General features: G+C 26.0%; 2 protein-coding genes across 12 annotated transcripts; one reads left to right on the plus strand and one right to left on the minus strand.

Moving 5' to 3' along the window:
- Nucleotides 1–1,397: 1,397 nt before the first annotated feature.
- LOC126908600 (enhancer of rudimentary homolog) lies at nt 1,398–3,130 on the plus strand. Its single transcript, XM_050690828.1, has 4 exons — nt 1,398–1,560; nt 1,617–1,704; nt 2,294–2,414; nt 2,492–3,130. Exons 1-4 carry the CDS (start codon nt 1,558–1,560, stop codon nt 2,589–2,591), a joined length of 312 nt encoding a protein of 103 aa, XP_050546785.1. The 5' UTR covers nt 1,398–1,557; the 3' UTR covers nt 2,592–3,130.
- Nucleotides 3,131–3,459: 329 nt separating this feature from the next.
- LOC126908599 (phosphatidylcholine translocator ABCB4-like) lies at nt 3,460–26,432 on the minus strand. 11 transcript variants are annotated; one of them, XM_050690821.1, is made up of 29 exons: nt 26,153–26,203; nt 24,970–25,015; nt 22,005–22,174; nt 21,766–21,900; nt 20,760–20,977; nt 20,527–20,671; nt 19,837–19,964; nt 19,600–19,771; nt 17,535–17,659; nt 16,212–16,383; nt 15,869–16,090; nt 15,668–15,793; nt 15,062–15,265; nt 14,756–15,001; nt 14,530–14,697; nt 13,440–13,489; nt 11,894–12,074; nt 11,742–11,833; nt 8,521–8,632; nt 7,193–7,336; nt 7,018–7,119; nt 6,780–6,941; nt 6,515–6,712; nt 5,518–5,759; nt 5,300–5,456; nt 5,045–5,239; nt 4,738–4,944; nt 4,301–4,450; nt 3,460–3,764 (listed from the first exon to the last, which is right to left on the minus strand). In XM_050690821.1, the coding sequence occupies exons 4-29, from the start codon at nt 21,865–21,867 to the stop codon at nt 3,558–3,560; spliced, it is 4,227 nt and encodes a 1,408-aa protein (XP_050546778.1). In that variant the 5' UTR covers nt 21,868–21,900; nt 22,005–22,174; nt 24,970–25,015; nt 26,153–26,203; the 3' UTR covers nt 3,460–3,557. The 11 variants fall into 11 exon arrangements, with proteins under 11 accessions (XP_050546778.1, XP_050546779.1, XP_050546777.1 ...); XM_050690822.1 differs by lacking the exon at nt 26,153–26,203 and adding an exon at nt 25,790–25,892; XM_050690820.1 differs by lacking the exon at nt 26,153–26,203 and adding an exon at nt 25,687–25,785.
- Between the last annotated feature and the right edge of the window lie 210 nt (nt 26,433–26,642).

Genomic DNA, 26,642 nt, shown 5'->3' on the forward strand with positions numbered 1-26,642 from the left:
AAAAAAAAAAAAAAAAACACATCTTAGTAAAACCAATACCTTCTCAGCTTCGCATCGAAGCTAAAAAGTTATTTTAATTTGATATTTTGTTGAAAAAGTTATGGTAGTTTTAAAAAAAAGTAAGTGAAATAAGTGACAAAATTTAGCAATTTTAAAAGTTGTAAATTTTTTGGAGATTTCCCCCATTTATAGGGGGAAACGATGATAACTTTTTCAATTTTTAAGCGTATTGTCTTCAACTAGATACGATTTGTGATATTTTGACGTATCTTTGAAAGAAATCGGTCCAGTGAGAGCTGAGAAAAAGAGGCAACAGACATTAAAAAAAAAAAAATAACACATCGTGGTAAAAACAATACCTTCTCAGCTTCCCATCAAAGCTACAAAACCAAATAGTATAATAATTTAATATGAATAAGAAATTTCTTCTCACGGGGAAAACTGCAGTGATGGAGTGCTTGATATTCATTGAAGTTATTCAATCTTAATGAGAAAAATATCAAACGAACTTTAAATTTTTTTATCACCTCAAAAGAGAATTAAGAAAAAAATGCAAAAAAAAAACTATTTCGACGAGCGGGGTTCAAATTTCAAACCACGAGTGTGTAATACTGTAGTATATTTGACGCAGCCACCGTGCATTACATGGATTTTAGATGAAGATGACAATTTAAGCTGGTTCAAAAATTTAAAGTCACTTTTCCTAACTTAAAGTAGGCAAAATAAATATAAATTTATATTTAATGTAAGTTATTAATTTTAATAAAAATTGGTTGACTCATTACTATGGTAACCCCTTATAAGGTGTTCAAAAAAAAAATAAAATTTGAACTTTAAAATATTATGTATTTTAACTACGACAGCCATTTTCATATTTCATATAAATGATAAGATGTCGAGCAGAATTTTTTTTTTTACTATAGTACGTAACACAAGCTTTAATTCTCAATCTTAAATATCACATATGTTTGAATCTCGGAGTATGTCCGGAATATTTTCAAAAATTCAGTTAATAAAGTTAAATTTTTGTGCAGAATTTGCTAATTTGAACTCCTTTTCTGAGCAAGTAAAGGGTCAGAGTTTGAATAAATTTATATCAAATAAGAGAGAAATACTTAAGACATCTATGAAAAAAATTTTGATTTTATTTATCCATTTTTCAAAAAGTTTCTTTTCAGCTTCGCATTGAAGCTAAAAAAGTTCTCAAAAATTGGCCGTTAGTGATGGTAATTTTTTTGACATACGAACATTTTAAAATTATTTCACTTTTTTTTTTGGCAACACTGAGTTATGGTAATAGTTGATAGCTCATCTATTGGTTAACGATCCATATAGACTATAAGGAGTTATAAATTCATATAATCTGTCCATCCCATCTGGAAAATAAAATGTTATATTATCAGCATTATATTATAAACAAAATAAAAAGCATACTACTATTATCACATTTTTCAATTTAATGTTCATAACTTTAGAAATTATTTACGGAATTGACTGAATCTTTATGGTAGTAAGATATTTTTATAAAATTATTACCAACATAATCTTAATTTCATCATGGTAAGGATATTTTTTGTTTATAGCGTAGAACATTTTATTAATATATGAATTTTTAGTCTCATACCATTTTGTTGATTCAACCGGGCAATAAACCTGAGACTAGAACTTATTCTGATTACGAGTCTGTCAATGACTGTATGGAAGGTAAAGCGATCTATTTAATTAGTATTGTTATTTTGATATTATTGTAGTTCAAAATTTTTAACTGATTTATAGTTGACTAGATTTGGTTCTAGACACAAAATATACTTTAGTACTTTAAATGTTTACTCATAGAAGTCAAGTTATTGAAACATAATTCTTTTTTTAATCATATAGTACTGTTTCTCTCAGCCTCACATAACATTATAATTCTATATGAAAGTGTATTGGTATCTAAATCATAAATGCTTGTGGCATAATGGTAAGGTTTGTCTCTACGCCTTGGACTTAGGCTCTAATTCTGTATATCTCACTTCATTTTTTCACATAATGTCAGATACACTTTCCATGACCATTTCAACTGTGAAGCTTCTTTTTAATTCAATTTCGAATATTTTGAAAAATATAAATAGGAAATTCTAACAATGATAACAAAGTGTTTTCAATGCAAAAGACAACTACTGTACTATTTTTCTCTTATAAACTCCTACCAAATTAAAATTGAGATTGCCTAATATTTAAAAAACTTTCTGGTTGTTTACAGAAAAAATAGTTTAGAAGAATAAATATTAATTTAAATTTTATTTTGCAGGTGTATGCAAAATATATGAAGAGCATTTAAAAAAACTCAATCCTAAGTCTGTATCTATTACATATGATATAACTCAGCTTTTCGAATTTATTGACCATTTGGCTGACCTTTCATGTCTTGTGTATGTAATCAAATTTACAAAAAAAGAAAAACAATTACTATTAAGTTATTATTGTTGAAATATAAATATTTTTTTAGGTATCAAAAAAGTACCATGACGTATGCTCCATACAATAAAGATTGGATTAAAGAAAAAATTTATGTATTGCTCAGATGCCAAGCCAATCAACGTCAGTAAGAATATAAAACTTATTATTAATATTTGGTTTTCCTATGATATATAAATGACGCAGATTAATTTAAAATAAATTATCTATGACAAACACATATTTCCAATTGTAAATTTTGTTGTATATTTTATTTATCTGAATATCATGTCTAAATAAATCTATTATGCAAAGATTTTACAATTAGAATTTTCATAACTTATGACTAAGTTAACTAAGTTTATGATATAACTTGTATTATAATTTTTATTTTATACAACACCAAATTTTTTCATTGTTTAAGAGAATTTATATAACAAAATTACTTTAAATTTCTTTTGAAAAAATACAGATTAATGCTTGATTGATTAAATCAATAAATTTTTGTTTTTTTTTTCTAGAGTTTTGTGATATGTTTTTATATTTAATTATTGTGTGTATAGATTCCCGAGCTTCATTTAAAGCATGTATTGTGTTACATTTTATTTTAAATGGTATCAGTTAAAATGTATATTTTAAAATGTTAAATTAATTTAGATTTACTTAGATAAATAAATTATTACTCCGAATATTTTATAATTTTTAAATTGTTGGATAGTATTCTTTTTATTCATAAAATCCTGTTATAAAATATAAACTATAAATAAAGACAAATTGGTAACTTTTAATAAATATAAGTTATGATTACCCTTTTTAAGATAAAAAATACTCAGTTTATTATTTTACTATTCCAAATTAAAATGCCAAATAAATTTAAAAGTGAGTTCAGAAATTTTAGATAACTTATTGAAAAATTAAGTCTTGTAAAAGTACAAATACTTATGTTGTAACTTAATCATATGAACAGGTATTTAGGTTATGACATGATCATGAATCTTTTTAATAATCATAGATGTAATATATATTTTTATATATTATATTACATCAAAATAAATGTTTTACATAATACCACAACTTTATTCTCTAACATTTCTATTATTTTAATTTTCATTAGAAAATTATGCTTTGATCCATTCATCTTGTTTTTTGATCAACTCATAATAATGACTTTTTAAAGCTTTTAATTCTTCATGACTACCTAATTCTACAACTTTCCCATTTTGAATGACAGCTATCGAGTCAGCGAGTTTAATTGTATGTAGACGGTAAGAAATGATTATACAAGTTCGGCCAATACGAGCTTTATTTATTGCTTCATGTATCATCTAGAAATAAAATAATAGAATTAATTTGATAAAAACAACAAATACATAAAATTGCAATATTAATTAAATTACAATCAATTTTGAACTGATTTCTAATTTGGTTTTATATTTTTTTAATTACAACAATTCTAAGGTTATTTTCAGTGATGTAAAATATATTTATAAAATGCATTTAATTAAGATACACAATCTGTCACATCATAAATATTTAATACATTTTAAATATTTTTGCAAAAATGTATTTAAGAATAAATACAGGTACTATTAATTTATTTAAATACTTTTTATCTTATTTTAAATTCAAATTTAATACAAAAAGTAATAAACATGAAAATAAAACTTAATGTTTTCTAAAATTGTTAATTATGTTATCAACTTATTCACTTTCTAAATATTAAGTTTTATTAACCACTAGTAATTGAACCAATGAGTTTTAAAAGTATAAATATATTTTTATTGAAATTTAAAAGTGATGGCTAAACACATATGTATGTGTTTATTTAGTGCTTCAGCAAATTGATAATAATATCACTTACTAATTGATCACTTTCTGTATCTAAAGCTGTTGTTGCTTCATCTATTAATAGAATTTTAGGGTTTCTTAAAAGAGCTCTAGCTATAGCTATGCATTGCTTTTGACAAACAGAAAATTGGTAATTTTTTCCTCCAATTAAAGTATCATACCGCTGTAACATTTATTATGTAATAATTATAAAATTCTTCCAAATACTATAAAATAGTTATCTAATTATTAAATTAAATTTTAAAATAAAAATTTATATTGATATTAAAATAAATCTAAATTATAAAGAGGTATTTAAAGCCTTTTTATAAATAATATTTATAGTAGATAGGCCACAGGAATTTTAGGAAAATATTAAGATTTTAATTGATAAATATTTTTAAACTGAAAAATATTTAATTAGTTATTTTACTACTAGTTTAATAATTATAAATGTATTATGAAATTTACTTGAGCCAATGAAGAAATGAAGTTGTGTATATTTGCTTTTTTTGCAGCACCGATTATTTCATTCATAGAAACATTTCTATCATTGATGCCAAATGATATGTTATCTTTTATTGAGCAATTAAATAACACTGATTCTTGAAAAACAACTCCAATATTGTTTCTCAAATGATGTAAATTCAATGCATGTATATCATAATTATCTATTTCCTATACATATTTTATTTGAAAAAAAAATAACATTTAAATATTTTAGCTATCTGACAGTATAATTTATCAGAGTTTTTGATAACATTATTATTGATCTTACAATTACTCCTGCTGTAGGATTATAAAATCTCTCAATCAGTGAAAAAACTGTACTTTTACCACATCCAGAATCCCCAATTAATGCTAATGTTTTCCCAGATTTTATTGTGAAATTAAGTCCTTTTAGAACTTCTACATCTGGTTTTGATGGATATATAAACCAAATGTCTTTAAGAAGTACTTTACCCCTGATTTCCTAATTTTATTTTTAATAATTTAATAAGTTATAATATAGAAAGATATTTAAATTATTTACTGGTTTCAATCCTGATTTTGATAATGGATCAATTTCAGATTTTCGCAAAATAAGTTGAAAAATAAGATTAACTGCTGTTTTTCCTCTATAATAACCTTGTAAATATATTGATGTATGGCCAACAGACAATGCACAAAATGTTAAAACAAAGAAAACTCTAAAATTGAAATGTAAATCTTTATAATAAATATCATTTACCTTTTTAAAAAATAACTAACCGATAAATATTAGTCGATGATATTTCTTCTACTACAACGAGATATGCGCCATATCGAAATATAATAGCATGTATAGCATACATAATTGCTAAAGATAAAGCATACACAAGTGAATATATAAATACTTTTTTTTTTTTTGCAATAAATGGAATCCCGAGACTATATTCATATTGATCAATAAACATTTGTTCTTGTGCTAAACATTGAATTGTGTAAATGTTTTCGATTATTTCACTGGCAATCTACAATATATTTTAACTATACAAAGTTCATGGTTTAAAAACATTGTTCTAATATTTAGTATATGATACTTAATTAGTGTAATAAATGTTTAACTAAATATTTAAGTATTACCTTAGACCGTACCCTCACTATAAACAACATCTAGAAGCAATAGGATAGCAAGAAATAATATTATATAAAAACTTGCAAGGTATGGCGGGGGGGCTGACTCTAACTCTCTTAGGATCGCCGCGCTGGGATTGGTGTTTGCTGCAGCGGCAGTTTGTATCAAAAGTGGGCAATGAGAACCATATCAAGAATGTTAAAAAACAACTTCCCTCCCATAGCTTCCTGTGATGGCTAATATAATGCACCATTCCTTATATGAGAAAAGGCATTAAGAAGGAGTGGCAAAAATACTTAGTCTCCTGGTCTGCCAATTTAGAAGGACATTATACATTTACCAAGTGTGAGATTGAAATCACGTAGTTCCAGCTGGAAGATTATGGATGATCCCAGTTGTGATGTAGTGGATCAATGGAAGCATGAGATTACCGGGTTTCCAACTACCAAGGAAAGAATAGAGTACTCTAAACCGTTTTAAGTGCAGTCAAGGAAAATGCAGTTTTCCTCATTATATAACTATAGTATAATATATTTTATTTTAATACTGTTTCCACATTTGTTAGATTCTATTTAATTGTTTCAAGTGTCTATATGTTTTTGTTATAATGATTAACTGAAGTTTAAAAATAAAAAAAAAGGATTAATTTACTTTACTAGTGTTATTGTTGTAAATTCTCTTTTGAATTTTTCGCAATAGTATGAACTGTTTATTGATAGAAATAATAATTAGAGGCACTCCAAATACTAATACTATGGATATTTTCCATCCTAAACCAAAAGAAATAATCAATCCTACTGATGTAGTGACAATAATTGATATTATTTGACTGACTCTTAAACTAGCAACCTATTTAAAAAAAAGATATAATATAAAAAGCAATCACTTTATTTAATCAAAAAGCAAATACACTAACTGATTTGATTAAAGGCGCCTCTTTAGCTAGTTTATTAATTAAAGTATTAGGATGAGAGTTTTTAAATTCAAACCAATATATAGGTTGACGTAAGATATTTTCAAAAGTGTTAATTCTTATTTGCATAATCAATTTCTCAGAGGCAGTTGTCAAACCAATAGTCTATAATAACAAAAAAAAAAAGCATTATATACAACTATTATATAATGCATTCTAAAATGTAATCATTTTTTTATACTTTTAACCACCAAGCAATAGCTGAAATTATGGCCAATACAATAAACATTTTTGACCAAAAAGCAGCTTCATCTAATAAATATTCACCTTCAAGTGTCAATGTCTATAAGAAAAAGCAATATTATTTTACTAGATAATAATTTTTTTTTCTTTAAATAAATATGTCTAAAAATTACAGCGAAAATTTGTCCATATAAAAATCCAAAAATTGGCACTATTAATCCAGTTAAAGCACATCCAAGAAAACCTATCATTAACCATGACCACTCAGGGCTATTAAGTTTCAACAAAAAGTTTGTACCTATGCAATTGTAAAAGTTCTGAAATTATAGTAATAAAGAAATTTAATATTTAAAATATTAATTTGGACTAAAAAATAATTTAAATATATTTTTAATTTTAAATATAAATTACAAGTGATTAATTTTTATTAAATAATAAAAAAAATTAAATATCACATAGATATTAGACCAGATAATTATGTGATTTTCATAGTTAGCTGGTGCCTTTGTATTATATCCAAAGGCTTTGAGGACCATCTATGCCCAGTATGCATTGAATTTTTAAAAAAAGATGTAAAAACTTAAAATACACTGGTATTAAATAATATCAGATTATTATGTAACTTAAATTACATTTTCATGAAATTTCCCCCATGATTAATACAATTTAAAAACAATATCAAGTAAGAATGTGTTTAATAGGTTTTTCATATTGCTTTAAATGTTTAGATGTAAATCACAGACCTAACAAATAATGCTGAAGTTAATGTAATTAAGTATCTATCTAATGTACCTAAGTATTTTCAAATTTCAAAAGTTTCGTTTACAATAGTAATACAGGATCCGTTAGAGCAAACTCATATTTTTAAAGCTGTTATAAATTCAAGTGAGAATGTTCGATCAGAGTGAAAGACAGCTTGTTAAAAAGCTGATATGGTGTAGTTTTAGTTGTAAATATGGTTTATAGTTTGCAACAACACGTGTTCGCAGTATAGCGGTATTTCAAAAATGAACATTTTGTGGTTCCCTTGATCCCCCTAACAAGTCATAAACTCTTTATGAATTGAAGGACGAAATCAATCGAGTGGTGAGAAAAGTTCCAGGACAAAAGCTACCAAAGCTATGGGCTTGTTTTACAAGTGCCTGGATTCCTGCATTGCAGCTTGGGAGCGCCTATGACTGACATTATTTTTAGAACTTACATTTTTTTATGTTAAAAAACTGCATAAAATTTTGCATTTATTGATATAAAACTTTTTTTTTCTACAATTACTTTTAGTGTAGCACCCTTTTTAAAACATACATTAGCTCTGACAGACCCCGTATTATATAGAATACTTTATTCCCTTAAGGGTAAAAAGTTTACTTAAACTCATTAATGTCTACAAAATGTTAAATATATAATTAACACTTCTCTTATGTCTGCGAATAGATATGCTTAAATAATGAAATAAATAAAAGAAACTTTTTATTTAATGTTGACAATTTATACTTGAACTTACAAAATATTCCACATTATTTAAATTTTGAAATTCTTTTGTAGAACAATCCTTTTCGGCGAAGTTGTTTGTTTTGTAAGCATCTTTAAGAACTTCTAAATCAGATGACTCCCATCTAACAAATTAACAAAAGGAAAAAATAAAACTATCTTTAATATATATATATATATATTAGGGTGGTCTAAAAGTGACAAAAAAAAAATTTTTTTTTTTATGTTATACTCCTACACTTGAAAATTGTTCTACCTGGTTTTATATACAATTCTCAAGAAAAAAAAACACGAAAAATTAATTTTTGAGCCATCCCAAGCTATTTGAAAATTTTTAACTTAAAAAAAAAAAAAAAAAAATAATGAAAACTATTTTATGTATTCGTTCTTATATTTTTTTATCAATAAGTCAAGCTATATTATATAAATCATTTTTAACATTTCTAATTTTACTTACTAAAGAATTAAAAAATTATATAAAAGTTGAATTGCTTTTTTTTAAAGTGTGTTTGCTGCAATCAGGGTAAATCTTCCGATGCTCAGAAACTACTTGTAAGAGAAACTGAAGTTGATCCTCATCATGGGTAATTTTGCGATTAAGGTCTTGGATCAATGAAACTCCTCTTTCTGCCACGTCATTGGTAACTCGAAGATTCTTAAAAACTTCCTCTGCTTTTAAGTAGCTTTTAGACTCGGTCCAGTTTACCACGTCATTTTTCAAAAATTCATCGACACCAAATTCTGTGAAAATTTGTATTGTATTTTTGTTAGCTAAATCATGAAGCTGTAAATTTTCTACATCGTGTTGGTCAATTTTCGGTCTTACATTGGGAACTTCTGGAGAGGGGTTATTATTTATGGCGTAAATTATCTTACATTTGGTTTCAACAGGGACATTTTTGTCGAACAGACAAAGACCAACTAACTCATCTGACAAATACCATAAATGACCCATCATTTTTTTTACAGTGGCTTTTGAAATATGTGGATTATCATATTTTATTAAGGTCTTTATCAGTTGCAAGTCATTATTTGGAGCACATGCCGCCAAAGTTGCAGTGAACCAATTTTTTAAATGGACGGTTACAATGAAAACACATATTTCCTCGAGGCCCCTTTTTTCTTTGGTACTTAGATGAAATTGTCCACTAAACATAAATATTTTTAAACAGTAAATTACTTTTGACATCCAACGTGAATGACTAGTAGCACCTGGAGTCATAAATTTTATTCCTCTGGTGGGTTCTTCACCAAGAAATATAACTGATAATTCCAGCATCTCACGATAATCATCTCTTACTTGTTTTATTTTAAGCATTTCTTGGCAAAAATTAACTAGTTCATGTCGTATATTCTCTGTAATCCTTTGAATAATAGCCGAGTTTGCTATAACGTATGCAGAATGATCAATTTTAGACCAAGAAGATCGAAATCGTACAAACATTCGGTTATCAGGGCCTGTTGTCGCTGAAGGTAACACTGCTTGAAATGCTGCTCCAATGACTAATTCAAAAATATGATATCTGCATGCAAGCCAAAATAAGTTTTTTCCAAGTTTACGTTCTAATAGTACACATGACCCATTGTTTTTACCAGTATTCGAAAATGTTGTATCAAAACACATTGCAACGATATTTTTGTATAAATTCCATTCTTTTTCACTCAAACAATCGAAAACGGTTTGTGCCTGCATTTCTCCTGTTGAACAAGATAATTTTTTAATACTCAGTAATTTAATTTCATCTCCACCTGACACCAATACTGGGAGACAGTCCACATATTGTAAATGAGTGAGGTCCAACATCAGTTTTCCATCCCAGTGAACTGTTAATTTGCTGTTTATTGTAAATGATTCTTTAATAAAACTAGCCATTTCTTGCCTTAATTTCTTACGATGTAGTTTTATCGTACTTTGACTACATGCAAACGTATCAATATTCTCTCCAAGACTTTTTAGTGTAGCTCCAATGATAAAGGTGGCTTGCCGATCACTGACCTTAGTTCTATCTAGCACAGCTGATAATTCTGATGTGATCAAAGGTTTCAATTTCTTTTTACTTTTTGAACTTTTTTTGATTTTTTTTCATTGACAATAAAATCATCGTCGGAATTAGTATTATCACTAGAATGGTTTTCTTCTGTACTTAATGATGTAAAATCATAAAAATTACTCAAATTTTGATTAGTAACTTTTTCTTTATAGAGTTGTTGTTTTTCTTTTCGTTTATCTTTACGATTCTCTTTTTGCGTGGTAAAAACGTCCACTGTAGACATAAAACCTCTTCTCCCTGGCATCCGTTGTGCCAGTAAAAACTGTCTATCTTCATCAATTTTAATTTTTTTTAAAGCATCAGCATCAGCGATATCGAAGAGATTGGTCAATTTTATATGAAACCCACATTCGTGTTGTCGGTGAAGCTCTGTTTTTCTATTTTTATGTTTGAAAAGATTTAGCCATTGATTATAAAGTTTTTTAAACTTATTTATAGCATTATCTTTTCGAGTTGTCGGTATTCTTGCTTTATTCCAAACAAATGTAACTTCTTCGATCACTTTATTGCATGCATATTTAAACAAATTTTATTCAATACGATAAATATGAAAGAAAAACCGTAATACTTCACCATTAGACGGCAAACGATTACTTGGTATAGTTGAAATAGGCTGACCAATTAAATAAATATAAGTATTACTTCGCGTTGTCATTTTTAATTTACTGAATAAATATATGTATAATTAAATTAGCACTGATTCACATTTAAAGCACACTGACAATTAACAATTAGAGTGACACGAACATCAAAACAGCGCACTGTCAACTAAAATATAATTCTACAATGATAATAGACGTATATCAACCTTTAATATATAGTCATAGTATAATAAGTTATACACTGTACAATACATAGGAATAACCCTGTCAGAAGTGTAGATAAAATGTTTTATTTATTGATATAGTAATAATACAGTCGTATAAGAAAATATTACAATTGCGATAATACTAATATTTATAAGTATAGTATAGGAAAAATACCGTAAGTTATTCTGTACAATAAAAACTTTAAATTGCTTGGGATGGCTCAAAAATAATTTTTTTTCATAAGTATAAATGTGGAAACTATTTTTAAACTCTAGAAAACAAATTTAGATGGTAGGAGGACAAAATTTTTTTAAGTAATTTTTTTAGACCACCCTAATATATATATATATATGTTTTTTTTTTTTTTAACTAACTGTGAATAGTCATCATATTTATTAATTTTTGAATATTTTCTATTCATACTACTTTGACGGATGTATATCTTTTCATTATCTGTCAGAGTACCCTGAATGATTAATCTAGTAAAATTAAAATTTTTTATTATTTAATAGTTAGTAACCATTACTTGATCTGAATAAATAATTCGTTTTATTTTGCTTGTGGTAACTTTTTTAGTAACTTTAATTTTACAACCATCAGATTCTTCAATAGTAAAGTTATCAACAGAGTAAACTTTTTCTGGTTCTTCAATGTTTTCATATATTGATAAAGATTTGTTGTATGAATGTGTTGACTTTTCTTGAGCTCTGTAATATTAAATTTAACATTAGAAAAACATTTAATTAATATGTTAAGCTACCTACTTATATTTATTAAATAACATTATGAGAGACATCAAAATATCATTGATTAAATAAGGCAACTTGCTAGGGTAGAATTGTCTAGGCTATGATACATAACCACTTCCTAATTTTTTAGACTTTGATATACAAGGTGATTGATGTATCAATTAGATTTTAAAATTTTTATAAAATAATATTTATACTACATTTTTTTTACTTATTTAAGCAGTATTTATTTCTCAATTCATAAATGGTTTAGTTCTATTTCTTGTTCCATATAACAATACCAACTTATTTCTTTTAAGGCTAACAAACATGTTTTACTAGTTTATAACAACTTTTGATCCAGAATTTCGGAAATAATAAAAATTTCTAAATGTAGATTGGATGTGAGGGTAGGTTATGTTATTTTAAATATTATGCATTTTTCTGTCATTTTACTCCTCCAGTTGTAAAAATATTCATAACTTCTGAACTACTGGTTTAAAAATTGTTATTGAACAATCATTTTCTTAATTACATATCACTTTCTAATATTAAATCTATTATATGTTGTCATTTAAAAAAATATATAACAGTTACTGTTTATAAATCAAGAAATAAATACTAAAAAAAAAAATCAAAATTATTATTATTTTAAGAGAAAATGGTCAACAATGCATCAGTCTATCTGTATAAGTATTTAAATAACAAGGTATTTAATTTTTTTCCTTCCCTAAAAATTTAAATACAAGCTAGTAAAAATCTACTATTTGTCTGTCTTTTAGTGAATCTAAAGTAAGAGTAAGTTTTGCTGATAAATAATATTTGTAGGTTGGTTAATGAACTGTCTAGTAAAATCTCACATAATACTCTCTAATTAGGAGTTTGTCTAATAGGAATTCATAAAGCAATGAATATAAATATTAATATTTGCTTAAATTAAATCAAGCAAATTATTTTAGTAAAAATTGATATGCAACTTGAACATTTTTTATATTATTTAAGAACAAGAGAACCACTTAACAAAGATTTTATCTCATTCATCTCTCTGGTACTGGTAATTGACAAAAAGTTATTCTTAAGTCTTTCTACTTTTAAAGAAGAGTATATTGGTTGAGTTCAAAGGTATTTCTCCAACTTGGTATCTCGCAAAAAATAAGCTAGGTTGGTATAAATAAGACTTATTTCATTTTTGGTATGTTTTTTGTTATAGTTTACTGACTATAAATCTAAAACCAATGGGTTATAAGGGCATTAATTCCCTTTAATAAAATGAAAAATATAAAGGGCCTTTAAATTTTTTATATATGCCAAATTATAAACTATTAAACTATTCTTAATATTTACTTAATATTTCCTCTGTTATTAACTTCTAAACATGTGTGCTGATTTGGTTCCTGAAATAATTATTCAAAATAAGACTGAAATATATTATTTAACTTATTTAAGGAAGGAATTAGTAGTTTTTAATTTTGTGATAATTAAATTAATAATTAACCAACTCGTTTAATGAGTTATGACGTTTATTAATAAACAATTGTACAAAAATAATAAAACACTGTTAGGTAAACAAAGAGTATATTACACATCGCAAACAGGAATTGAAACCCAACTAATAAAAAAAAAAAATAGGACGAAGCCGCTCTAGCCTTATATATATATATATCTTTTTGTTTTATTGTCTAATGCAGTTTCTCAAGAATCGAACATTCTAGTATATTCAATTGCTTCAATTTTATATTTATGTTTAAACTTTAAAATACCAAGATAACAAAACATAAACTAGTATTTCCTAAAGTGAGTTCTACTGCTCCTAGACACTACTAGAACTTATTCAAGGAAGTAATGAATATTTTATTCATATAACAGTAAATACAGTTTTAAGAAGACTAATTTTTTTAAACGAAAAGACAAAGCTACGAGTTTTATTAATAGAGATGAATCTGTAAAATTTGTTTTTAAGTGTAAATTATGAGAAAAAATTTAGAAACCTCTAATTTGAATTGTCTTGATTGACTAATTGATATAGAGTTTGACAAAAAATGTGCAATCACCACACACTTTTGAACTCCATACTACATATATTTTATTAAAAATATTATAAAAACAGGTTCTGTTCCTAAAGAAAAAGGAGTTAAATTAATTTATTCATGTTTACGGGAGAATTAAATAAAATTTTGTTATTTAATGATGAACAGCCAATTAACTTTGTGAAGTGAATAATTTTTATGTTCTTTAATATAAAAATTACTCAATTTTTGTTTTACATTTACTTTTTTTTTTAAATGTTATACGCTAATTTAAGCTTTAAGTCAGTTTTCCTTAGAGTCACAGAAATAATTTATTATTTAAATAGTGCCATAAATTCTACCTATAACTTAATTTATAATGCATTTTAGAATAAAATAAAAATTTTATTATTAAAAATTATTTTTACTATTTGTTGAGTTAATTCTAAAATATCATTTTGCTCAAGAATAATTGGTTTTTCTAATTTTTCATCATAAGTATTTCTCAATTTAGGTTGAATATTGAATAAACATGAGTAAAATCCATTTTTAGCTATAAGAGAATCGTGCGTTCCAATTTCCACCACATTACCTTCCTGTAAATAAAATAAAAAAATTTGCTTAGCTATTGAACAAATAAACAAATAATATTACTTGAAGGACATATATGACATCAATATTTTTTAAGGTTGAAAGTTTTTGAGTTAAAATTATAGTACTCCTATTCTTCCATATCTTTTCTAATGTATTTTTCATAATTTCTTCACCATCTGTAGGTAAATCAACTTCATCCAGTAAAAGTATTTTAGGATTTTTTATTAATGTTCTAGCAATAGTAATTTTATATTTTTGTTCTCTGGATAATTCTGTGCCTAAATCTCCAACTAATGTATCATAACCCTAAATAAGTTTATTCATAATTTATAAGTAAGAAGAAATTTCACTCGTAACTCTTATTACTTTGGGTAGTTTTATAATGAAACTATGTGCATTAGCAGCCATTGCTGCATTTATTATATCTCTCTGAGAACATTTTGATTGACCATACCTAATATTGTCAGAAATTGAGGCATTAAATAATACAGGTTCTTGTGAAACAATGCCAATGTTTTTGCGTAGCCAATGAACATTTAATTCTTTTAAATTAATATTATCTAATAAAATCTTAAAATATTGATTTTCTAGATTAGAAAAATATCAACGCTAATAATAATTTAACACATTATTTATCTAAAATATTTGTGGTATCTACTGTATAATTCTAATATACAACATATTGTAATTGTAAAATTAAATTAAGCTAGAGTAAATAAGCTATTAAAAAAAGTGTATGTTCCCTCTAAATCTAGTAAAAATAATAATGTATTATGAAAAATGAATGACCATTTTTAAAATTTTTTTTTAATAATATAATTAGGTTTTTTTATGTATAGTAATATTATAGCTTGATAATTAGCTTTCATTACTGTTATTATTTTTAATGAACAGTTTTTAAAAATAGTGCAACAAATTTTTAGAATATGTGTATTACAAATTAAAAATATAAAATATTTTATTAATAATTACTTCGCCTTCTTTAGGATCACAAAAACGCATCAGTAAACTAGCAATAACATTTTTTCCACTTTCATTTGAACCAACAATGGCAATAGTCTTTTTAGACTCAATAGTTAACGATAAATTATTTAATACCTACAAAATTAATATTTTATTGATACTATTCCCATTAAAATTTATAAGTAAAACTATTTGATTTTAATTATTTACAGATGATGCATTTTTTGGACATACGAAACTAACATTCTTGAACTCTATTTTTCCTTTTATTTTTTTGATTTTCTTTCCTTCCAAAGAGTAAGGATCAATATTAGGTATATAATCAATTATACCAAAAACAGTAGATGCTGAATCAATAGCAATGCTAACTAAATTAAAAATTGGTAAAACGTTTCCAATTGAATATACTCCAACCATCACACTAAATAACACCTGTGTAAATTAAAAAGGTCAATATTAATTAATAATATTTAAATTTTTCTATTCTTTCTAGCATAAGTAATAACTTTTAAAAAGAACATGAAATAAATTTAGTAAAAATTACATTACATACTGTATATAAACTTCCAGGTGTTGATATTCCAGCTATAATTAAATTTGAATCATACCAAAATAATATACCATGTAAAGAATATATGATTAGAAATACAGATCCTAGTAAAATTGCAAAAATGAAGTACTTTTTCATTACTAACTTTCGTCCTTCTTCTAAAGCCATTTCATACCTGAAAATTTATTATGATTTTTTTATAATTATTATAAAAATCAACTTGATTTTCTTGTTTTACAAATTTATGTATGTAAATTCAATCCAATTACTTAATGGAATAGATAAAACTAATAGCAGAATGAGATATAATGGCATTTTAGAATACCATTATTTAAGCATCTTAATTGATTGTTTGGATGGTCTTACCGCCCCACCAACAGTAAATATGTACTTTTATTTTAGAACTAATATATACTTGTTATAATAAAAACTTAAATAAAGATATAATAAATGTTTTATGTCTGAAAACAGACTTTAAAGTATGCTCTTACATTATAAAAAGATGGTTAGTTAAAAGTTTTACCGATTAAATTAAATTTTTGATGCTCTTTACAAATAATTTGGAAATATTTAAGGATTATTTAATGTTAAACTACTAAGTTAAACATATTTTCTAATTTTTTCACCTACGTAATTAAAAATTACTAAATTTTAAATCAAGAAAATCTTATAAAATTAATAATAATAGTTTCTGATAAAATACCTTGCATAATATTAATCAATAATTAAATAGTAGAGTTGTTGTCACTGTTCTCATTGATATAGCAGATACAAATGTACTAATTTAATGTTAGAATTTCAGAATTTTAGTACAAAGGTATATTTTTATATCATCATTTATACTACAACAGTGAGTAACTCAGTATTTCTAGATTTACAAGAAAATCAAATTCAAATATGAATTATACACAAATTATACAAAAGGTGATTTTATTTTCATAACTTACAATAAAACTATGTATCTAACAAAAAAGTGTATAAAAAATTTTTTAGAAACTTCTTTTATCATTTTTGAAAAAATTCTCATATTGCCAAATTTTATATTTAATGTTATAATAAAAACATTAGTTCCTTAAAAAAGTTTTTATCTCTTCACTTTATTTCTGTTGAAAATTTTAGCAAATAAAAATCACATACATTTACCCATTTAGTAAAAATTTGGTTCCACTACTAGAAGAAATTTTAAATAAATTCCTGTTATTTCATTTAATTGATGGAGTATTAATTATTATTAAGTAATATATTATTGCTATTATTTTTAATAAAATATTAAAATTTGAAGCTACTGGTAGGATGGATAAAGCTTTTATAATATCCATAGATTACCTTTCTAATTCCTTAATTTCTCTACCAAATGCAGCAACAGTTTTAATGTTACTTAAAACTTCGTTAGCTACTTTTCCAGCTGATTCATATTTGATATGTTCTCTTAAAATTGTAGTTTCTGAAATCTTAAAAAAAAAATGATTCAATTACATAAACATTTTTTCTTAAGTATGTAACCTAATGTTTGTGTTAGTAATGGCGTAATTTAGTATAATTTGATAGTAAAAAAGTAGCAGATTTAAAGTGGATTCAGGGATTGTGGACCTCTAAACATCAATATTTATGTATTATACACTATGATTAATATGTACCGGACATTAATCAATAAAACAAAGTACCTTTGTCACATTTTCCTTTATCATATCTAGCAACTCAAAATGACACCCACTATGAGGCAATTTCAGTCGGGAGAACAAAAAAATTCACACGGTGCTAAGTGGAGTGAATATGGTGCTTGTTGAAGTTGTTCAACGTCGTGTTTCATTAAATACTCTTGCACTAGCTTGGCTTTGTGAACTGGCACGATGTCTTGGTGTAAAATCCAATTGTTGGCTGCCCACAAATCCAACCATTTACAACGCACTCCATCTCTCAAACACTTCATAACGCCAAAGTAATATTCTTTATACTACTGATAGTTTGGCCATGTAGCAAGTATTATCGAATTGGACAATCATAAATTGTTTATATGAGTCATTCCCGGTACATATTGATCAGTGTATAATACATAGGATATTACTCTCATAGAGTGATTCACTTATCATGAACCACTTTATAAATAAAAAAATAATATAAATAAATTTTTTATTTGTTTTTTTTTGTTCAATGTTTTTCTCAATTTTTCAGTCATTAACTTTTATTTTTATGTTCATCCCATATACCTTATAACGGTATCAACTTTAATTTCTTAACAATTTAAAGTATAGACTGAAGGTAAGGATTAGCTACTACTATTTATATTACTAAATATGCCCCACTTACTTTTCCTCTCACCTAAATATAAATATATCAATAACTTCCGAAATACTGATCCCCAAAATGTTATTGACCACACATTTACTTAATTAGAACACTACCTATTAAATAAACTAATTAATTAGGGATATTGTCATATGAGAAATTAAAGTTGGTACCCTTATAAGTAATAAGGGATGAATATAAAAAAAAATTTGTGTGGATCCATACATTCTTCAAAGAGTTATAGGAATTTAAAGTTAAAAATAGAAAATCGAACAATTTAACACAAAAAAATCATGATTTTAACTACGGCAGTCATTAAAACATATAAGTCTTCTTACTATGGACAATTTTTTTTTTTTTTAATTTATAGAATGTAACATAAGTTTTAATTTAACATATGTTTAAAGGACGCAGTATTTCCAGACATTTTAAAAATTAAATGGACTATTGTGAAAAAGTTACTATACTGAATGGATTATATCCTGTGGGCAAATAAAGGGTTAGATTTTTAAAATTTATATAAAATGAAAAAGAAATACCTAAGATATCTATAAAAAAATGTTTTGATTTTATTCATCCATTTTTCAAAAATTTATAATAGTTTTAAGAAAAAGTCTAAATTTACAATTACAATTTAAAAATTATAATTTTTTTGGGAATTTTACCAACTTACAGGGAATATGGGAAATTTAAAAAAATTTAAGGGCAATGTCTTCAACTATATACGATTTGTGATCTTTTGACGTATTATTGAAAGAAAATCGTCTAGTGAGAGCTTAGAAAAAGTGGCGACATAAAAAAAACACATCATAGTAAAATTAATACTTTCTCAGCTTCACACCGAAGCCAAAACACTTTATTATTGAAAAATTAAGAGAAACATTGAACTAAAAGAAACAAATAAACATTTTTTTTAATATATATTTATTAATTAAGTGGTTCATGATAAGTGAATTACCTTGTCTAATTCAAGTACATATTATTCTTTAGGACATCTCAAGGAAAATGTTGAAATTTCACTATTAATGCAATAAAATCAAACCTCAATATTTACACAATAAGGCATGACTAGTTATACATGCTATCTATAATAAAAATACTTTACCTTAGATACTGCATAATATAATGAAATAAGAATTGGAGCAACACATAATAAAGGAATAGTAAGTCTCCAGTTCACAATAAATCCCACAATAACACCCGAAAAAAATGTGCTGCTATGCTGTATAATCATGCTGAATTTACTGCCAATGCCTTCATGTATTTTCACTAAATCGCTAAAATTTTATTTATTTAAATATTACTAAATGGACAAATTTAATTTTAAAAATAATGATAATACTTTGTTAATTGTATAGATAACTCTCCTTTATCATTTAAACTATTAAAATTATATCTAAGTACTTGACGGAAAAGTTTTTTGCAAAATTGATTAATTTGATTTTCACATGCCATTTCCCAACAAAATATCTAAGCAAATATTAAGTTAGTTGAATTCTAATTATTAAAATTTATCTATGAAATTTTCCTAGCAAAAAAAAAAAATAAATTGAACAATTAAATTTTGCAAATAATTTAATCTAAAAATTTAATATCATGTAATAAACTTTTTTTTTACGTCACACTACTATTAAAAATACATTAGACATTTTTTAAATCTTCTATTTAGTATTATGGAACATATGAAACTTATTTTTTTATCAATAACTACATATAAGATAATACTATAGAACATAAATATCACTTAGTTTATATATCTTATTATCTAGTAATTATATTTAACAACTAGGGGACAACTTGATTGAATTGTTCCCTTTTTCTACTCATAACTACTTTTCAGGTACTCATATTTAAATTATTAATTAAAGAATAAAAAAAAATATTACCAAAATTCTTTAAAATAATTGATAAAGCATATAATAGTTTTGTATTATACCAACATGAGCTAGTTCAGTTTGAAAATTTACAGCATGAATATTCTTCTGGCAGATTCTAAAAACTTAATGTTTACATAATAATTTAATAATTTTACTTGTAAAAATGTAGTAGTAAATACTCCAAGACCAATCAATAAGAAGTAATAAGAAAAATTTTTCATAGAATCATAGAACTCTTCAGAGTTAAATGAACCAACATCAACAGATATATTTGGTTGTATAAAGTCTTTAATATTTGACCTAGAAGAAAATTATATTTTTATAAATGGAATTAAAAATTGATAAGAGAACAAAAAAAATGAATTAATAATACACTAATAATAGTTACTCTAAGTTCATCACTGAAGAATTTATGGTAGATGTTAGTTTTTCAATTTTTGACATAAAAAATGGATCATAAGAAAAGTTTTGTTCATTAGGTAGTGAAAAATTTTCATCATATAATGGGATAGAATTTGATACATTTAAGTTAATTATCTGTATTCTATCTAAATTAACAGGTGAAGGCAAGTAAGAAAATGAAAAATTCTTTGATTGATTTAAACTCTAAAAAATAAAATTCTATAAGACATAATAATATTGACTTTAAGATAATTTTAGAGCAGTACTGTTTTTCACATTAAACTCAACAAGCTTATGCATACTTTATCAGTGATGGCTCGTGGGTACTGGGGGTGCAACTTTAAATATAATACCGCTAGTTATAGGTATAAAAAATTGTCCAATTAAATATAATAAAATAAAACACAATACACATATTATTTTAAAAGTCTATTTAAGGCAACCGATAACGACGTGCACAATACACGTAGTTAATTTTAAAAATAAATTACTCAATATAGTAATATACTAATATTTTACTGTATGGACGACGCTGCCGGTTGTTCAAGACCCGTACATAAGATAGCAGCTTAACCGTACCCACACGCACACGATTGGGCACCTCGTTTATAATATACTTTTCAAAATATTGTTCTGACGACGCTGTCGGTTGTCCAAACACTGCTCGTGTGAGCATGCGTAACCGTATATACTAAGTGAAATAACTTCAATGTTGGCAGATGACAAATGTATTATAACTATTTTACTATTTAAAAATTTGCATTTTTAACAAAAATGTAGAATTAAGAATTATACATTAGTTTTAGTAAGGGGGGGGGCGATCGTCCCGTCATTCAAGCCACGAGACGCCACTATACTTCATAATAATAAAAATATTATGATGATGTTTAATTTTTAGAAAATTAAGTTACTTTTATTTAGAAAAAATGTCATTTAATTAAAAAACCATTAAATGCAGTATTGCTTGAAATTTATTAATATGTTTTAAATACCAAAGATTGTTTAATAAATGCGTTAGTCATTTGGCCAAAGACTAAAGCTAGAATTGGAAAACTTGATCCATGAATGATAGCAAATATGAGACCAATGAACATAAATATAACATCTCTAATACTAGCATATCGAAACTGAAAGTAATTAATAGTATGTTTTTCAAATTATTAAATAATGATAGCTTACACTAAAATTTAAATATATTAATATTTTAATGTAAGAACTATTAGGCTCTTACTCAAGTTTATTTTCCGGTGGTGACTCAAAATTCATTAGATAAATAAAATTATGAAATATTTAACAGTAACTGAACAAAAGTATAAGACTGAGGGTGTGTTGCAGGTCATTAACATTTTTATATTTTTTGTCTGCACTCTTCTTGTCTACATATAAAAATTCTCTTAACATCTGAAATGATGGATCAAAAGCTGTATTGACCCATCATTTTCATAAATTATATCTTTATATTTAAAAGATTTTTAATTTTACTTGAGTTATTTTACATATCGAATATTTTTTGAAAAGCCTAAGAGTTCTAAAAACTCTAAATAAAGATTACATTAATAATTATTGTTTAGATAAACCATATAAATGATTGGTAAGTATAGAGAACATAATATTAAGTTTTCTTTTCAAAAAACAAGCTATTCATTCAATTACAATTAAACTCATCCTTTTACAGTTGTTTTTACAATTATGGGCAATTATGTAAAATAATTTAAAAATAATAAAAACTATGAATAATAATCAATTTCTATTTTTTAATTTAAATGTGATCATCAAATATTTTTAAATCATTATTAGTAATGCTTTTGCAAAACAAAAACATTTTCTTATTTTAAGATATATGCTGATTTGTAAGCCTATCTCTGTGGATAGGAATTAAGAATACTTCCATGGCCCCTCTGCCAGTCGTAAAAGGCAACTAATGAGGTTGCGTCTGGTCGACAGCTGGCGTAAAAATTATTGTCATAAAAGTATGAGGAATCCTGAACAAAACTTGGGCGGATGGTCCCATTTTGGATGTACGCGGGGACAACAGAAAGTAGTTATAAATGGAGAATAAGGAATAAAGGGTTCGATACCAGCCAGACAACTTGTGCAGTAGCTGTTTCACCAGTCATGTGTACAGTTCTACCCAGCGCTTGTAGTGTCAACGGTGTAGGGACATCACCACTTAACTCTAGGCTGGACTCGTGTATGAGGGAGGAAAAAAAGATAGATATAAAGTAAGAATAGGTACTTGGAATGTTGGAACATTAACTGGTAGAAGTAGGGAATTAGTAGAAGTATTGAAGAGGAGAAAAGTTAACATCTGTTGTGCAGGAAACTAAGTGGAAAGAAGAGAAATAGGTGAGGGTTATAAAATAATATACTCAGGTAAGTCTAGTACAAAGAATGTTGTAGGGATAATAATGGATGAGGAGATGAAAAGTAGAGTAGTAGAAGTAGTAGAAGTAGTTAGAAAAAGTGATAAGATTATGGTCGTGAAATTGATATTCGAAAAAAAAGTGCTCAATGTAATAAGTGCCTATGAACCACAAGTAGGATGTGATGAAATAGACAAGGAAGTGTTTTGGAGAAAGATGGATGAGGTGATGCAAGGGGTATCTGGCAATGAGGATGCGGTGATAGGTGGAGATATGAATGGACATGTAGGTAATGAGAGGAGAGTATATGAAAGAGTACATAAAGGGTATGATTTTAGTGGGAAGAATGTGGCTGGAGAAAGAATCCTGGATTTCGCAGTATCATATGATCTTGCTGTGGTTAATACTTATTTTAGAAAGAGGGAAGAACATTATACAACGTATAAGAGTGGGAGGAATAGATCACAGATTGATTATTTTATGTGGAAGAGAGAGCGTAAAGCGAGTAAAAGATTATAAAGTTATTCCTTGCGAGAGTGTAACTACACAGCATAGACTGATGGTAATGGAGTTTTGGTGTACTGGTAAAAGAATATACAAAAACAGAAGGAACACGGGAGAAAAATTGAATATCCGTTGGTGGAAATTGAAAGGGGAAAATGAAAAAGAGTTTGTCAAGACGGTAAAAGAGAGGACAGTGTGGAATGACGAAGAAGACATAAATGATGAGTGGAATAAATTTGCTTGTTGTGTTAAGAATATTGCAAAGGAGATTGTTAGTGAGAGTAGGAGTAGAATGTCAGGAAACAAGGAAACCTAGTGGTGGGATTAGGACGTTCAAAAAATCATAGAATGTAAAAAAAAGCAATTCAAAATATGACAGAAGAGCAAAAGGAGAGAAGATTGGATGGAGTATAAACACTTAGTTTAGGGAAAAAAAGAAAAAGCTTTGTATGGTATTAATAGATTTGAAGAAAGCGTATGATAGAGTACCGAGAAATGTTTTAAAGTGGGCATTAATGAGAAAAGGAGTCCCGAAAAAGGTACATTAATATAATAGAAGATATGTATGAAGGTTTTCGGGTAAGAGTAGGAGTGCATCGGGGTTCTGCTATAAGCTCTTACTTTTTTTCTATAGTGATGGATGAAATTACTAGAGAAATACAAGGAGAGGTGCCGTGGTGCATGTTTGCTGACGATATATAGTGTTAATAGGAGAAAATAGGGAGGAAATTAATCAAAAGCTAGAGGTGTGGAGATCAGCTCTTGAAGAATAGGGTTTAAGAATAAGTAGGAGTAAGACAGAATATATAGAGCAGGAGTTTGATAAAGGAGAACACGAGGTAGGTGAAATAAGGAGACCAATGACAATAGGCGAGGACGTGATTGGAGAAGTGGAAAGTTTTAAGTATTTAGGGACTGACGTCTTATGCGATAAAAGAATTCCAATGAGGCTAAAAGGTAAATTTAACAAGACTGTAATGAGGCCATCTATGATGTATGGTTTATAATATTATAATATTTATAATATATATTAACGTAATAACTTTTTTTTAATCTCTTGAATACTTTCTTATATTTTTTTAGAAGTCCAAATTAAATTTAAAATAATTTAAAATGTCTAAAACTTGACATTAATTTGTTTTATTTATTATTTCTAGTATTATGCCTTGGAAAGGTTCAATATGAAAAATTTTATATTTTTCTACTAGCTATATCACCAAAACAGTAAATATCATTGATTAATTAGCAAAATTTTTAAAAAAGTAATATTTCAAAATTATTAAAATAATTAGTATTTTTTAAATTAATTGACAAAGAAAAAATACTCACCAAATGTTTATAAGTTGATCTTATATGTATCTGATTTTTAATTGTCCTAAAAAATGTAATGTTATAAGAATTTCATCTAAATTCAAGTGATAACAGTATCTAACATTATTTAAAAGAGTAACGTTAAAGTTGTAAAGTAAATGAAGAAATTCTGAGAATTTTTCAATAATAAAACTTAATACAAAAATTTAACATGGCTTTATAAGTTTTCTCTTGGATAATAGTTCTTATATTCAAATTTACAGAGAATATTTTTACTGTGTTCAAGCCAAATAGTCAAAAAAATAATTCAGTAATCTTTTTTGAAAATTATCATGTCAGAACATTTTATTTTAATAACTGATTTTAATGTAGTTCAAAAGGAAAAAACAACACTAATTGCATTAGAATCAAACCCTATTATTTATTGATGCATAAGCATTCTCAAATAATTTTTGTAGTGCTAAATGATTTTTACTTCAAATTAATAAAGTGAAATTTATTACTCTCGGTAACTTAACTACAGTAGATGCATTTAAGCACCTTGAGTTTACCAAATAATCATGCTCAATATAATAAGTAAACTTATATTAATAGCCTTAGACTTAATTATATGTATTTTCTCAAATAGAATCTAATATATCCATCAAATAATCTCTAGATCTATTTTTTCCGAGCATATCTTAAAACAGTATTTAAGAACTATGGTCCACTTTACATGTATAACTAATCACTTACAGACAGTCACTAGAACTTTTAAAATAAACTAGATTTCGGTAAAGATTCGATTGAAACAATAAAAAATTGTTAGGGTTACTTTGTAATTAGTTTCAATATTTACAAAAAAATGTTTGTTTTTTTTCTTGACCGTCTGTGACATAAGCAAAAGCCTCATACATTCTATAATGTGTTCCGGTTCATAATGGTACGATTTCAGTAGTCATGAATATTTAGTAGAACATCTTATCAGTACTTTATATTTTGATAAGGTTTAAAAAGGTTACTGAATTTTACATTAGATAACCTTTGCATTTAAATTTCATTCCGCTTAATTAATAGTTTCTATTAGATCTTTATTTTCGTAACTATTTAAAACACTAATAAAATAATTATAGAATACTTTTTAAACAATCGTAAGTTGCATAAAAAAAAACAAAATTATGATGAAATTTTTCATTACACTAAATTTGTTAAGAAAACTAACCCGTATTTAGTATAACCATATGCATTTGAATCCCTAGTTTTAGAAAAATTGTTTAACAATCCTGTGGATTCTTCGCTTTTTTTACAAATCGCCATAAAGTCCAATGTTAAAATCAATAAGAAAATGTTGAAGTAAATTCTAATTAAAAGTGTTAAATTATATTCCACTAGAAATAAATTAATATTTAAATACTAACGGATATCATCATTACATATTGTTCGGCATAATAAACCGTCGTACCTGTCAACTTAAGTAACTGATCACGAATGTTCACAGAAACAGGATTCACACGTTTCTAACAACCAGATTCATTTACCACCTCTTCTTTACGATATTTTGCCTCGAATAAACAAATGGACACATATCTAACCAATAATTTTTATAACTTTTGATTCAGTTATAATTTTTTTTTACAATTTTTACATTCATATAATATTATATAAATGGAATATTTATTATTAATAATAAAATTTGTTCAAAATTTTAAAAC

The sequence above is a fragment of the Daktulosphaira vitifoliae genome, unplaced genomic scaffold, assembly GCF_025091365.1.
Source record: "Daktulosphaira vitifoliae isolate Bord-2020 unplaced genomic scaffold, ASM2509136v1 Scaffold_5, whole genome shotgun sequence".
NCBI lineage: Eukaryota > Metazoa > Arthropoda > Insecta > Hemiptera > Phylloxeridae > Daktulosphaira > Daktulosphaira vitifoliae.